Source organism: Maniola jurtina, chromosome 1 (assembly GCF_905333055.1).
Source record: "Maniola jurtina chromosome 1, ilManJurt1.1, whole genome shotgun sequence".
In the NCBI taxonomy this organism is placed as follows: Eukaryota; Metazoa; Arthropoda; class Insecta; order Lepidoptera; family Nymphalidae; genus Maniola; species Maniola jurtina.
The window spans coordinates 8,559,705-8,576,920 of record NC_060029.1 but is presented as its reverse complement, the minus strand read 5'-3'; the positions used below and the strand labels follow the sequence as shown (position 1 = coordinate 8,576,920).

General features: G+C 37.3%; 1 protein-coding gene across 3 annotated transcripts in view; it reads left to right on the top strand.

Moving 5' to 3' along the window:
* Positions 1 to 17,216, top strand: part of LOC123870786 — a 53,911-nt gene that overhangs the window by 19,311 nt on the left and 17,384 nt on the right. For all 3 annotated transcript variants that reach the window (XM_045914330.1, XM_045914254.1, XM_045914406.1), the window contains exons 2-7: positions 1,613 to 1,729; positions 8,342 to 8,639; positions 12,210 to 12,496; positions 15,016 to 15,176; positions 15,252 to 16,111; positions 16,632 to 16,880. In XM_045914330.1, coding sequence (XP_045770286.1) covers positions 1,613 to 1,729; positions 8,342 to 8,639; positions 12,210 to 12,496; positions 15,016 to 15,176; positions 15,252 to 16,111; positions 16,632 to 16,880 — 1,972 coding nt within the window. The remainder of the gene's footprint in view (positions 1 to 1,612; positions 1,730 to 8,341; positions 8,640 to 12,209; positions 12,497 to 15,015; positions 15,177 to 15,251; positions 16,112 to 16,631; positions 16,881 to 17,216) is intronic.

The following is a 17,216-nucleotide window of genomic DNA, read 5'->3' as shown; positions in this document are numbered from 1 at the left end:
GGAATTAGGATTTTTAAAATCCTGCGGGAACTCTAATTTTCCGAGTAGAAGTAGCCCCAGGATGCAAGATATCTCTGTACCAAACGTCAAAACCGGTTGAACAGATGGACCGTGAAAATCTAGCAGACAGACAGAAACACTTTTTAACCCCCGACCTAAAAAGAGGGGTGTTATAAGTTTGACGTGTGTATCTGTCTGTGGCATCGTAGCTCCTGAACTAATGAACCGATTTTAATTTAGTTTTTTTTTTGTTTGAGAGGTGGGTTGATCCAGAGTGTTCTTAGCTATAATCCAAGAAAATCGGTTCAGCCGTTTGAAAGTTATCAGCTCTTTTCTAGTGACTGTAACCTTCAATTGTCGGGGGTGTTATAAATTTTTAATTTATACTTGTACATTTATAATATTGTTATGGATGGATAATACCTACAGGGTGATTGGCAAAATGTCACAACCTACGATCCCGTTGAGGGGTTGTAGAAGACATTAAATGCTAAAACAAAAGACCTAACTGGTAGATGCTTTTGACGATTCAAAAGAACTTGTAAAAGTCTAATTGAATAAAAATATTTTGAATTTGAATTTGAATTTAACTAGGTACCTAACATGCGTGGGAATTGCCCCGTTTTTGTTATTCATCGCTTTCAGAAAAAAAAAACACGGGTTTGTTTTAAAAATTTAAAGTAATAGAAAAATAATGCATATTGCCAATTTTTTTTAATTCTTTCGATTAATGATACATATTATGAACACTAAAACTTCGCTCCACTTGGCGCGCGGGGTCTCGCTTCGTCCAAGACCTCCTTCACGAGCTTATGGTTTCGCGCTTTATAAAAACACTCTAGCAATGTTTAGGACGGACAAGATTGTGTGGAGTAGGGATGCTCAGATTTCGTTCTGGGAAATATTCAACCTGAACCTGATTATATCCGTGCATTATTTTATGAACTTAATGATGATTTAATCCACTGAGATTCGAGATTCGACTGAAATTTCAGTCAAAACTACTTTGGAGACCAACCTCGATAGTCAAAAATTAATACTATTGATTGTTTGTGCAATTTAAAGTAGTTTTAACCGAATAGGAGTTGACTGTCACATAGTCATTCTAAGCGAATAAAAAAGATGCAATATGCACTAGGTTTAAAAAAAAATTAAAACGAATCTGCGTTTTGTTTTGAAAAAATCAAAAACGGGGACATTTTCAGCCGTTGAATAAATTCAGGATTGATTTGATAGCAAACTGTAACTAAAAACTAAACTGATTCCTATAACTCCTTCACGATTTCGTGCCGTTTAATCCGTACATAGTATATTTTGTCTTTGTTGAATATCTGAAAAAAATAGAAATACTTATTAATCTTATTGTACATAAATATATTTTAATTGGATAGGAGAAATCTAGTTCATCTAGTTTAGGCATACAAGATCAGGTTATAGTATTACAGATTTTACGCACCTACGTTATAACATGCATATTTATTTACCAATCTAAGTATATATTTTATACAAATATTTAAATCAAAGTTATTGAAATTATCTCGAAAATGAGGCGTTAATATAATTGAGATAGTTTACTTATAATAACAGTTCGTTTTGTTTGCTGCTTCTGTAGAAATGAATCCTGTGACCTCCAACTGGGAGACACATGGAGGGGGATGCATGGCAAGATGAGCGTGACCGCGCCGGGTAAGAAGATAAGAAAAAAGTCATCAGACAATAAATCTCAACAGTAGGTATTTAAGCGATATAAACGTTTTTATTTTGAGATTTTTACATTACGTCTTCCTAATTAGTTTCTGTTTTCACCCTTATTATATGTTTTGAAAGATAGGTGAACTTTTTGTTTCCCCGTAAAAAAAATTGATTGAATAAACAAATGCCTTGAAAAAGTCGGCAACGCATTGACTTTTCTTTAGTGCTGCAAATTTTCTTGGGCGGTGCAGGTAATCTTACATTTATTGCCGACTTGCTCGTTTGTTTGCTATTTATGTACTTATATGTATATGAAAATATATGTATCTTTTATATTTATATCTGACTTACTCTATTATTCCCCTGTCGTACCTAGCTCTACAAAAGAATATAACTTTAAAAATTTCTTTACTTACCCATATTGGTAATTTATACTGAAGACTGAAAAAAGGCTTTGCCTAACCTAAGGCTAGATACACCTATGCCGATAAAATTAATTATAGTTACTTCTGTTGCCTACCCGTTGAGTGATATGGTTACCAAATTGATTAAACTTAGTTAGCTATCCACATAGGTACCTATATTACAATCGTCTCGGCAGATGCGGTTATAAGGCAGGAAACGATTGTATTATTGCTGTGATTCTAGATTGATAACTTGTTCGGACACGCTATTTTCTAAAATACTGTTCGTGAGCTGTCTGTGTTTTAATTACACGCCTTTTATAAAACCTCACATTTTTTTGTGGCACAATTTTATTACTTTTATTGTTATCGTTAAATTACCCAAGATATTATATTTAATAAAATCAGAGGTTTATAATAATTCCACTCAAATATAGTAAGCTAGACTTAAATTATGGGCAAAAAAGAAAATAAATTTTAAATTTAAATTACTACTTTTTCCCTTCTAGTAAGTTTACTTATATAATAAGAAAAAATATAAGTTTTATTTATCAAATAAAGAAGATATTAAAAAAAAATAGACGTCTCAAAATGGAGTTTTTGTTTTCTTGTTTCATGTACGTAGGTATACATACGTATTTAGTCAATTGTAGGCAATGCTACTGGGTGGTGTCACACTATCAATTCAATACCGTATTGCGATTCTGGTATCGCAGGATTTCAAGAACAGGATACATAGCGATATTGTCAATATCATCAATATGTCTTCGATACAAGATGCGATATCGCGTATCGCGTAATAATTTTGGTAGCGTAACAGGCCCCCAATGTAGGATATATTATGGGTTGCTCGGAACTTGTTGTTTGATATTGGTTTTGAACATAAAAGTTACCGTTGTCGTCTATATGTTGTATTAAAAGGGGACTCTAGTCCCAAGGAATTAAAAAAATAGGTATTTGAAGAAACTATTGCCATCATGCTGCGCCCGAACTGACCCCGTAAAGTGCGAAAGGAACAACTGCAGCTCAGTCTGATTTTACCTAGAAAAACCTTGACCAAAAGACGTTACGTGTTCCGGTGTTTTCTTCTTCAAAACTGGACAAATCTAAAAAAAATCTTAAGCATGTCAAAATTTAGAGGAAAAGTATATCTCTGCTTCTAATTATTTTGTATATCTATGCTTCTATTATTTCCTTTTTGTTAAAAACATTGCACAGGACTTTTACCTATCTAAGCGTCTTTTCAGGCCTTAGACTGTATCATTTAAGTTTCATCATGATATGTATCGGAGACCGATATTATAGATTCAAAAAAATCGGCGAACATAGAGAATAGAAATATTTACTTACTACTTTAACGCAGACTTGTATTAAAACACTCGTGTTTTAACTTTATAATCCTTACCATGCAACAGTTTCATAAACTTCTATGACGCCGAATCGATCCGATTTTTGTAGGAGGAAGACCACATACTTACTCGATAAAGCACGCGAGAGTCTTCGCGTACGTGAGTCTGCGTAATATCGGACACCCGGGCGCGGCTAGCACTTGCAGCTGTCGAATACAACTCCTTATCAGCCAGAAATCGACTGTCTGCGTTCGGGCCTAAGCCGAATATTAACTGAGCAATCTTGTAATATTCGTTATCGATGTAATAACAAAAAGTCTGTTAGAAAATTTAAATCCTTCAAAATGCTGCGACAGAAGTTGTACCAGTACGACTTACAAAAGCTCTATTTCAAGTTTCAACTCATACTTATACTTTACATACTTAGGCGTAACTAAAATATATGATCACGAAAGCAATATAATATACATTGAAATGAAACGTTATTGCATTTCAATGTATATAATGATATGATGATATGTATTAATAATAATAATGTTGTCTTTTAGCCTTAGCGAAAACCTTTAACCTTAGTAAAAATTAAATTAAATTAATTTTATTAAATTAAAATCAATTTTAATTTAATAAAATTAATTTTATTATTATTTACTAAATTAATTAATTTACTTTAGGACTACGTTAAAATATTTCCAATCGTTATTTTAACTTACTCGTAGTCGGTCTATTGTTTTAGTCGAAACATACTAATCATATATTGAAAACAATTTCCTATTTTGGAATGGCCTTGCTTCTGCGAGCGACTTGACCGAGATTGACTTCCTTGCTATCAGTGCCAATATAATAAGGGTCATGTGACCCAGTTCTGAGAGAGTTGTATTTAAAAAGATTGCATTCGTAAAGCAACTTTGATATAGAAATTTGGAATCCGTATAAACGGGCGATCTTGATGATTATGGCGTTTACGGACTTCTTCGAAGGTTTTATTGCTAAAACCTGCCCCTAAAACCTTCATGTATACGTCATGCAGAATGAAAACCATGATTAATTTTCAATTGTGTGGAAATGTTTTCATGCATCCAAGTACAGGTGCTAAAGGGGAATGGCTGTCATAGCCACAGGATTTGTTGAATTTCTAGTTATATTTTTTTCATACATTTTACTTTAATTTTCAAAATTTAACGGGATTGAATATAACGCCTATTGACGCCTATATTATATCAATCAATCATTCACTAAGCACCCACTGGTGGACGAATAGGCCTTCCTGAGATGAGAGCGCGCCACCACACACCGTCTTCCGCCTTCCTCATCCACCCACGTCCCGCCACAGTCCAGCGGGTTAGAGCTCGTCCCACGCTGCGTTTGCCTAATGTACCTACCTTTTTACAAATTTTTTCAGGTGTAAACTGTGTAAATGGTGAAAAATTACGTTTGATGATGAAATGACAAATGATGATGTCATTTGGATTCTGGGCAGTAAAATTTTTTGATACATAATCCGACTGATTTTATTTTCCAAATTCCTTTTACATTGTTATTGTTACGAAACTTATAAATTTTATTATGTAGACACTCCTTTGCAAAAAAAAGAGGTCCTAAAAGATTTTATGAAGTTATTAATTTTTTACAATAATTTTTTTTAACGTATCGTTATTACTGTGTTATTATTTTACGTTATCACATAAAAAAAATAGCACCAAAATTCATCAAAAATCAGCGGATTAAGTACGCAATTAGTGTCATTTTAATATGTAGGTACATATTTCGAAGTGGCGCTTCGTTTTTAGGATTCCGTACCCAAAGGGTAAAAACGGAGCCTATTAATGTCACTCTGCTGTCTGTCTGTCTGTCCATCCGTCTGTCTGTCCGGATCATGTCACAGGCCCCTAGCTCGTTGACGAAATGAGTTACAAACCTGAAATTTTGATATTTGGTGTAAAAGGTTGACCCAAACCCAAATATTGAATTAGAAATTCAATTAAATTATATTTCAAAGGGGGCACCCATACATGAAAAAGGAGACAGATTTTTTTTCTTATAGCATGCGGGGTATTGTTATCACGGTATAGAGCTCATTAAGTAGAGTACAAATATATTTTATTTTTATCTTAAAAAATAAGGAAATGGGGGCCCGAAATGAAATTTCGGTATATTATGTACCATATACATTTAAACAACAAATACTGAAAACAACGATTTATAAAATAGTTTGTAAGTTCTGACTAAGACAAACTTTTTTTGGGTTTTTTTTTTCACGATTTATTGCGATGTTCTAGGCCGGAAAAGGATAGGTATTTCATACACTTAAAATGTGATGTTCATAATTATGTACGGAACCCTAAAAAACCGAGGCGCGACTCGCACTTGACCCGTTTTTTAAGCCTTAATTTATAGCCCCATATTATATTTTGTTTTTGATCCGTTCAAATAATAATAATTTGACGAAATAAACATATATTTATCACGTAATTTGTAAGGATATGACTTATCCTTCCAAGGTAAGGAACCCATCGCATGTATGTGTGGGCGTTCAAGGGAGATAGCGAGATGTTACTAGTGTCGGTCTGCTAAAGACACCGTGCACGGATGTAGCTGTGCTTATAGCTTGTAGTGAAGAAACGGATGGTTTATAGATACTGAAAATATTGACATCATGCCATGGCCCAGAACGGAATCTAATCACTTCGACATAACACAATCTGGTGTATCCTACCCCTAAAGTGTCTTTGTAAAGCTTCGCGCTTTACTATTACGCTAGAAGTGAAGGGGCGAGGAAATCAGCGAAGCCAATCATCAAAGCAGCCATCGTTGCATCGTAGCAAAACGAAGGTTGAAGCTGAATTCAGGACCTCCTTCGCGAGTTTGGTAGCTTTGCGCTTCTTAATAAGTCTTCTAGCGTAGCTCATTTCTAAAACGTTTATATTAACGGAGGAGATATCTAGGGATATTTTAAAATAACGAACATTCTCCATTAGTGCCTGTAATTATCATCCGCGGATAGTACTAACTACTACTATATATTTACAATATACGAGTCACAGAATTACTGTATATTTTGTATTACGAGTATTATTTACTAATAATTCATTTTACAGCCAACTTTTATTCTGTTGCGTAGGTATAAATCAATTAATTATTATCAAAATCAAAATGCATTTGGGGTTTTAATCGCTTTTTAGGGTTCCCTACCGCAAAAGGAAAAACGGAACCCTTATAGGATCACTTTGTTGTCTGTCTGTCTGTCTGTCCGTCCGTCTGTCCGTCCGTCCATTCGTCTGTCCGACCGTCCGTCCGTCCGTCGTGTCTGTCAAGAAAACCTATAGGGAACTTCCCGTTGACCTAGAATCATGAAATTTAGCAGGTAGGTAGATCTTATAGCACAAATAAAGGAATAAATCTGAAAACCGTGAATTTGTGGTTACATCACAGAAAAAAATTAAAATGTGTTTTAATTTTCAAAGTAAGATAATTATTACCAAGTGGGGTATCATATGAAAGGGTTTTTATTGTACATTCTTAAACTGACTTCTGTTTATTTTTAAGCATAATAGTTTTTGATTTCTCGTGCAAAATCTCGGAAAAAATACCCGAATTCCGGACCCTCGGTGCGCGAGTCTTACTTGCACTTGGCCGGTTCTTAACTCATCATATCTGTACAATTTCTATTGTCTAGCCGCAAACTGGTGCTAGGTACCGATATAGTTTTCCCCAAGGCAAATGGTGAAAAGGTCAGCATTTTTCGACCTGTTAAGTTCAGTAAAGAGATAAAACGCCAACACAGCTGGGTTGGTTTGACTTTTTTCAATGGAATTTCAACCCCAAAGAAGGTTAAAGAGGAGATGGAAGATTGTAAGACAGTCCGTCATTTTTAAAGTTTCATCGATGAAGATTGGTACTTGGGCTTTCAGTTAAAAACAAAAAATACGTATTTCACGATTTTGAAAATTCAACTCCTAAGCGGGTTACGATATAGGGGATGAAAGTCCGTCATTTTTTCCGGTTTTCGGTTACAAAAGAAGAAATACTTGTTTTAGAATTTTAGGAAATTCAACCCACACGCTGATTTTCTAAATTCCACCCGAGCGACGCCAGGGCGGGTCAGCTAGTTTACCAATAAGCCTAAAGAATGGACTTGAAGTTTAATGCGAATTTCGTTATCTAATTAAGTACTTTTATGACCGTAAAAAGTATTTATACATATTTTACTAGCTGACGCCCGCGACTTCGTCCGCGTGGATTTAGGTTTTTCGAAATCCCTTGGGAACTTTTTGATTTTCCGGGATAAAAAGTAGCCCATGTGCTAATCCAGGATATTATCTATCTCCATTCCGAATTTAAGCCAAATCCGTTCACTGGTTTTTGCGTGAAGGAGTAACAAACATACACACATGCACACACACAAACTTTCGCCTTTATAATATTAGAGTGATAGTTAAAAAACTAGAATTGATGAAGCCTTGTAAAACATGAAACGCAACTTGAACGCTTTTAATTACCATGTTATATTTTTATTAGAATAGTAAACTTTATTTGAACTTGTTTATCCACTACACTAGTACATTTTATCGAATTTTATTGAATTTTCACTCGTGTATACCTACTATATAATAGGTACAAGTTATCACAATCTAGTGATCCCTACTTTTGTCGATCAGATTCTCATCATCTTTTTTTTTCGATTTAAAATTCATATTTTTGATTGTTATTGTAAAATTAGTCAGAGTTACCTGCCACTAGTAACCTAATCTGCTTTTCTCTAATAGTATCTTTGACATAATTTTATGGATAAATGATTCTGTTGACAATGTTTTTAATTTTAAAATTGCCGTATTCGTTTCAACCATAATTTAGTTAGATACATGTATCGGTGACTGATAAGGGCATATCAATTTTCAGAAACAAGTGCGACAACGAAAAGCGACGCCGAGAGCACGAAAACGAAGTGATAAACCAACTAGAGGAGCTTCTCGGGACTTGTTTAGCTGAGGTGAAGCAGCCCGACAAGAACGGCATCGTCCGCGAGGCCACCCGCCTGATCGAGGGCGTCCTGCAGCAGCGGAGGGACTGCCCAGACGACTGTCCTCTGCGAGTGATCGAATGCCTCTCGCCAGTACAAGCGGGCGAAGTAAGCTCCAGCGAGCCACAGCTGCCAACATCTGTTTTCCAGTATTCCGAACTCAGCACTCTCATTGAGGTAGGACATAAGATAATATTTAGTTTAGACCTTCACTTGCAGAAATGATTTCTCTAAGTTCACAACGATCAACTGCGCGTTGGATCCCTGACTCTTTGAAGTGACGGCAAAGAGGCTTGTTGCCTCTTTGAATTTTTGCTCAGTTAAATTAAGATTCCGCTCATAATAAGCTTATCAAGACTTTGTATGTGAAAATTGCACAAGAACGCTACCGGGGGTGTTACCCTGTTTATCATCAGCTAATTGAGATTGCGAATGTGGAAGTTACTCCATAACATAAGGATACAATGTAGGTATTGATTGCCTGTCTGTCGAGTCTGTCTTGATTACGGTGTGGTATTGCTTGACGCTTCATAGTATTGAGACTGAAGGTGCTGTTGATCTGCTTATGAAATAGGTGATCTATACTCCTTTATATTATAAATGCGGAAGGTGTATAGACTATAGTACGCGACATCGACAGGTCGAGATGTAGGCACGCCCCCCACACCCTTACAGCCCCCGTGCTAACCCGGTGTGGGGTAACGCGGGTGACGCCTCATCCCCCGATTGCCATCTCGACCTGTCGCGTACTATACGGCATGTCCATCTGTTACCAATTCACGGCCTATCCGCTTAACTGATTTTGATGAGGAATAGAGATACTTCCATCCCGGAGACGGCCATAGACTATTAATTTATATCCTGGAAAATGAACAAATTATAACACCTTAAAATACCTTAATTTACGCGGACGAAGTTGCGAGCATCATTTAGATATTAGAATAATATAAAGGAGCAAAAAGACTGCAGTTTAAAGTGAGATTGAAAGCAATCGATATCTCTATCGGTATTAGTCACACAGGGCTAAGTGCTATTGACCTAGTCATTATCCGATTGTCAAGAATAAGTGTTTACACTGGTGAAATAATATTACAGAACTGCAACTTTTGAAATATTCTATGTGATATTACTACATTACTGTCCAGGCCGGGAATAAAGTAATTGCTGGCTGAGTAATATTGTAGAACGAGGCGCTAGCGAGTCTTTTTTTAAACTAAATGAGATCGTTTTCTATTTCGGCAGAGGCTGTTATCGTACTTTTAATCCCATTTGCGAGAAAAATAATAAAAAATGAAAGAAAAAAACTTACATTGCATTTTGTGCAATCCGACAACAATCATTTTTAAACACACACAACTTTTTGAACTATAAAATTAAGTAACATAACAAGTGTAAATTAAAAATTTATAACACCCCCGACAAGTGAAGATTACAGTAACTAGAAAAGGCCGAAAAGACCTGATAACTTTCAAACGGCTGAACTGATTTTCTTGGACTATTCCGCGCCTACGATCTAAAGTATCTGAGTTTTCCAAAACATCATTTTCAAATAAATAATTGTGTATTTAGGCAACGTCCATCTTGACAGCTTGACAATTGTCAATTGACATAATATTATGAACCTAACGGTTATCTAACCTTTTCTACAAGAAAACTAGAAAAGAGCTGATAACTCTTAAACGGCTGAACCAATTTTTTTGGATTATAGCTAAGAAGACTCTCGATCAAGCCACCTTTCAAACAAAAAAAGTAAATTAAAATCGGTTCGTTCGTTTAGGCGCTACGATGCCACAGACAGATACACAGATACACAGACACACAGATACACACGTCAAACTTATAACACCCCTCTTTTTGGGTCGGGGGTTAAAAATTGATAAACTTGTGAAAATGTCCATTTGATGTTTAGGTAATTGGGGCACCAATTCAACAGCGCATGCGCGTGCTATTTTCTTTTAATTTTAAACAAAAGTTTAAAATCAAAAGAAAATCACACGCAGGTTTCATATCGCATACAAAATTTAAAGCAATAAATCGTGTATCTAAAAACACTTAATTTGTGTTAGTGTAAATTTAAAGAATCTCGTTACCAGTATGAAAGCAATTTCTATTACTATCCTGTTAGAAATTGCTGGCGTGCGTACAGAAAAGAGCCGATTGCCGTTTTTTAAATAATGAAGTAATTTCCGACCAAGTGGAGGAAAGGCATTTAACTAAAATCTAGTTTTCTGCCTTAGTGCTATAGTAATCCATACTATACTACTATTATAAATGTGAAAGTGTGTATGTCTGTCTGTCTACTACCTTTTCACGGCCCAACAGTTAAACCGATTCTGACGAAATTTGGTACAGAGTTAGCTTATATCCCGGGGACGGACATAGGCTCCTTTTTATCTCGGAAAATCAAAAAGTTCCCACGGGATTTCTAAAGACCCATCCGCTCAAACGATTTGTATGGGTACCGAAGCAAGTAGCTTGCGTCCATTTTATTGACATAGACAACTTTTTATCCCGGAAAACCAAACAGTTCCCACGGGATCTTCAAAAACCTACATCTACGCGGACGAAGTCACGGGCATCCTCTAGTAATGTATACTTAATATTATGCACCGAGTTTAGCCCACAAGAATTTATTTTCACAAAATATGATCACATACTATAAATGGAGACCTGGCCCACAAACTAGGGAAGCCCATATCTTAATGGTCAGTGCCTTCCCAAACATACTTAGAAGTAGTTATTAAAATTTACCGACGTATGACTAATTATCTTTTAGAAGATTCATTAACAACTACCTAGACGTGTGGTTTCATCGTGGAAACGTGGCATTTCCATCATCCCCTACTTAACACCCCGAGGATCGATTCACATTTGTTTTGTCAAGATAATAAAGATTTATTTGTTTATTTATGGTTTATTTACATTGGTTACGAATCGAAGCGAAATTATTCTAAAAGTTTACACAGCATATTGACTGCCATTTCATTTCTTTCGCTACCACGCAATGCAGAAAATATCGAAAAATAGTCGCATTAGCGTGCACAGAATTTCGCTTCAATTTTCTTACAAATCTTTGAGCATGTGTAACTTTGAAACTACACGTTTTCACAGAAATCAGGCAAACAACAAACTTAGATATTATTTGTTTCTAGAACGTATCTTCAATAATTTAACTGAATTTGATTGGTTAATATTCAAATAAATACCAAACTACACTTGTTTGCAAGCACGCACGCTACGAATATAATCCTCTTATACTACTCCCTTGTTGTTAGTTAGAATCTGTCACTTGCTTCTTTAGGTGAAGAATGTGTGATAATTTATTAGAAATTGGTGGAAATAAAATGTAAACTTTAAATTGATTGCATGAAAATGAGTTTAAAACAGGTCAAAGAGTTCAAAAAAAGTGAAATCGAATTAAAGTAGACTAGGATTCCTTGAAATGTGTTATAATTGTACTTAACTACGAGTATGTAAGGTTACATGCAAATAAAATATTTTAGCCGTTTTTAAAGTGGACTAAACTACAAAACTATGAATTTTTAATGATTTATTAGATGCTTGGCTAAGTTTTTTAACAATGTGTCAATCATTTTAGAGGTAGACTTAGGTTGAGAAAAAAATAATCTAATCGAATTGCGTTGATTAATTAGGTACTCGTGTTATTGCAAATATAGATTATTCTTAATCATAGCGTGTTTCATGTTACCTTTATACTGCGTTGTTAAATGTTGTGTACAATTTCAGGCAATCAAGCACTACACCGACGTCCTGGGTTTAATATTAATGGAAATTAACTCGAAAGGCGAAATAGAGTGTGTGTCTGAAAATATAAAAGATCTCGTCCTCGCGGAGAGAACAGAGTTGTATAAGAAATCAATATTCTCGCTCCTGCATGCCGATGATCATGCGAAAATAAAACCTTTGTTGAGGAATATACAAAACTTCGCCTGGAGCTCGGGAGAGTCGGATAAGTTTCAGTACCTTCAAGCGCGTCTACTTATAAAGGACTCAAATGTGACTGATGGTCCAAGGTTTGTATAACACATTTTATTTTTTATTATTCAGTTATAAGTCAGCCCTTGACTGCAATCTCACCTGGTAGTAAGTGATGATTGTGTGTTGTTGGTGCCGGTTTCAAATGATGGCAGTGGCAAATAAGAGTGGATGGACACTATTACCACAGAATACCTTCCAGGCTTTTATAACATAACATTGTTTTTGTTCATATTGAAAACCAAGCAGTAGAACAGTACTTCAGACAAGTAACATGACATATTTTGCACTGTTAATAAATGTGGGCAGATTTTTAATGTATTTTTAAAATTTTTATTAGTATTGTATAGCAATGTCAAACAATGTGAATGTGTTATGCAGCAAGAGTTTCATGATGTATGTCTTAACACTCAATACTGTCTCACCCTGATACTGGTCTATGTTTCTGCTCTAACAACATGACCGAAAAATGGGCAAATAGGTAAATGACCAATATATATTATTTGAAAACAAAAAAACAAAGAATCAAACCAAAATTATGATACATTGTGTGGAAATTAACGGAAATAGGAAATGATGACAATCGCAACGTGTAAAAACTCGTCTATTACATCTATCTGGCTCTGAATAATAGACAGACCTTGATTAAAATATAGGAAAAAATGTTAGTGGAAACTGGAAACTGTCTAATAACAAATGCAGTTGGTATTATTAAATAATAATAAATTCTTTTTTATTTATTTAAACATCTTTATTGCTTAATACTATGACAAAGAATAAAATACAGGATAGACTTAAAAACAAAGGGCGATCTTATCACTACTGTGGTATCTTCCTGGCAACCCATACTTAAGAACTTATCTTATAGAAAGAATCTTCTATTCTATTTTCATCCCTTTATAATGTAGAAGACAACGGGAGCGAAACCGCGGGCGGTCGCTAGTATACTCCAACTCAAAGCCTTTCAAAATGGTTACCATTGTACACTTTTTGACTGTCAATTGTTGAATTTGTAAGATGTATTGATGTAGTGCTGATAATTAAATGCTTAAAAGTAAAGTTACAGTAAGCTAAAGTAATTAATCACTAAGTTACCAAACCGAGTATTTTATTACCACCATTTCACTAAACTTAGAACTATCAAAGCTGTGTAGGCAAATACATAATTATATATACATATATATATTTTTAATACATATCAAAAATTGCGGAACCGGATATATGCAAAGTGTCGCCACTAGATGGCATTTGGAAACTGTCAGCTTCAGTACTGATTGAATATACATCGAATTTTGGCACTGATAGCAAAGCGGACCGTGGCCTAGCGGTCAACGCGTTCGGGCACGAATCCCAGAAGACGTAGGTTCGAATCCTGCCGGTTCTGCAATTTTTGATATGTATTTCGAAATTTCGTTGTAAATGGAGGTAAAAACTCTATCGTAAAAATAATAGTAGGTACCCTGACTGACTGCAGATAACGTAAAGCCTAAGCCAATGGACCTTAAGATTTGAAATTAAAATTTCAATCCTGTTCTTTCAGTTATTTCAGTCCTGTTGTTTCCTAGGGGCGTAATAAGAAAGTATTAGAAATTCCAACGGATTCTTTTAAATCTAAATCCACGCGAAGACGCGGAAAACAACTTAGTACCTATTACATAAAGCCGGCTCTACACTCGCAACGCGAACGACCGCGATAGCCCGCGACAACTGCGAATCACGAGTGTAAATGTTGTCCACGCGTTCGCGCTTCGCGCCTTTCCCAGATCAGTGTCGGTTTTTGGTCCGCGACAAAGGGTTTGCGTCGCGAACGTGAACACATCGTCAACGTCACGAACAAAACTTGCGAGTGTGGAAGGACACAGTTCACGCGTGGATCGCGGCATACATTCACGGCGCGAAATAACGGCGCGATTTCGCGTCGCGAGTGTAGAGCCCACTTTATAATTATTCGATTGATTGAAAATCAATGTTTAAGTCGCAGTTTCTTCGACGCGAAACCGTGACGAATAAACGATAACCATAAATCTTTATACCTACCGTTATAATATGTACACTTATCGATACTCTTTAATGCATAATTTTAAACGTCAGCGATCAAATTAGCTTTACATACATGTAATGTTATTGCAATATCGAAATAACATTGTAAGTTGATCATACATAATTCTTGAAAACAAAATATTCAAAAGCTATAATCGAGATTTCCATAACATATTCCCTAGTTTAATATGATCTGACTATAAGTATTAGTGCAATATGAAGGCGCACTATGTGTTTTAACTTTTTCTTTAGTTTTGAGAACAAACATGGTCACTGTGGCCAATTCTGTTGTATGTAAACTCTAAAACTTATTTGGCAGGGTCTAAATTTAGTATTATTCTTTTTTGCAAGGAGAATCGTGAAAGAGGTGCTAGAGATTTATGTTTTAAAACCTGTCATTTTAGTTTATTTAGTTTAGAGTTTGTGTACAACAGCCACAGCACAGTATGTCTAAATAATACAAAGAGTACGCGTCGGAGGTACTCTGCAATTAATTTCGTAATGTTTGAATGCACAGGTTTGTGGACACAGTGATCCACGCTGCGCCAGTACGCGGCTCGTCCACGGAGGAGGCCGGCTCCGTCATGTGCGTCATTCGGCGCTGTGAGTCGGCCGCTATCTCCAACGACGGCGGACCCACCATCGTTTTCCGATTGGACTGCAACTTTAACATCTTATGTAAGGCAGAGCGAGAATTTTCGAAATTAGTTTTCATTGAAGGCATATTCTCAAAACATAATTTTTATTTTTCAGCTTGTGACTTGTCGGGAGTGGAAAACTGTATAAACTCTTCCTCTTCGTCTCTTGTGGGTACTCATTACTTAGATCTCGTCGAAAGTGGTGATCGTGCGCGCGTATCGTCGCATCTGCAGGAAGTGGTCAGTCGGGTCGGACTACTAGTTGTGAGCGATCCATACCGATTACGAATCGCGAACGACGCTCAGCGTATTCGAGTCACCGCCCAGTCGCGGTTTTTCCCGACGGTCGGCGAGCCGGACTTTATCATGTCCACGAACACCGTGCTCGGCGACGAAGACGTCGATCTGCTGGAGGCTGGAGTCTCCCGGCCCTCGCTCGGAGGCCCGCTAATGACGTCTGTCGCCAACGGCGAGTCCTCCGCCTCCGAGCCGCGCTACCGCTCTCCGGTAGACAGCCCCGTAGCCGACCCGCAGTTCTCTATGAACGTGTTCGACCTCGATGAGCCTTGGCCCTCGTCCTTCCCGATCGGCGAGCTGCCCGGCGAGGAGACGAAAGATCGCAAGGACAGCGGCACCGAGGAGACCGCGTCGCTGGCGTCGCCCGCGGACACGCAGCCGCCCACGCCCGTGCACGAGGAGCCCAACCGCCTGCGCACGCTGCTCAGCAAGAAGACCGGGTCCAACGCCGCGGAAACGAATTCCAATAATCGCATCTTAAAAGACCTGCTGAAGCAGGAAGATGAGGAAGCGACGGGTAGCGAGACGTCGGCGCCGCACACGCCGCACACTCCGCACACGCCTCACACGCCTCACACGCCGCATACACCTCTCACACCCGGCTCGGCGCTATCCCCTCTGTACTCTGCGCAGGCGCACACGCGCCCCGGGCCGCACCATAACAACCAATTGCTCAGGGTGAGCACATTTATATACCTACAGTTTTTATAGCTTTTAATTGCTCAGTAGCTGATGCTCGCCATTTCGTCTGCGTGGATTTGATTTAAAAACCCATGGAAACTTTAAATTTTCGGTATAAAAAGTATCCTATGTCACTTTCCAGGTCCTTAACGATATCCATGCAAAAAATTACGCCGATCCGTTGCTCTGTTGTGGCGTGATTGAAGGACAAACCTATAAACATACACACTTTCGCATTTATAATATGGGTAGTGATGTATAAGTTGTAACACTGACTGGACTAACGACCTACTCTTAAAAATCGCTGAATAGTTCTCGATAGCAGCGATAGATCTTTCAATATATTTGTAGCCTTGTTCTTTATTTTGCTATCATTATTCACTTACCTATGTGAAAACCATATTGAAATGCGTCCAGTAATCGATAAATCGATCCGGCCCTAATTTTTTTGATGTAGAGAAGAATCAATGAACATTTGTTGCTAACCATATCTGTATAATTGTTGTTCCTTGTTTAGATACTAAACGATAAATCTGATGAGGATGGGGAGGAGAGCAGAAGAAACTCTACGGATAGCGGACGTGGGACGTCGCAGACTAGCGTGCTGTCACAGTTACTCTCGAATACCAACGGGCCGGCCAGCAACGGCCGGTCGCAGGAGGGTGGCGATATGTACATGGACAGAATTGCTGGCATGAAACGAAAATTTGAAGATTCCAAAGCTTCACCAAATAACACGAAGAGGGCTACACCTGAAAATCAACAGGTCCGTAACTGGATAGTGGATACTACTAATTGTTATATTATGACTTTATTCTGTTGAATCAATCCGCAATCCGAACCTGCCGCAGCTTCGCTCAAGTGGAACGTTCGAAAATCGGTGAACGGGTGGAATTTCCTAAAAACCCCAAACTCGGTATTTCTCCATTTTTAATCAAAAGCCTAAATACCAATTTCCATGGATATAACATAAAAACTGACTGACTTTTTTTCCAAACTTTCATCACCTATCAAAAATCCTACGTGATAAAAGGAACGTACTGTCGCGATTTCAAGTTTCGAACCCCCTGCATTTTAGACTAAATTGATAGATCAGTCAGTC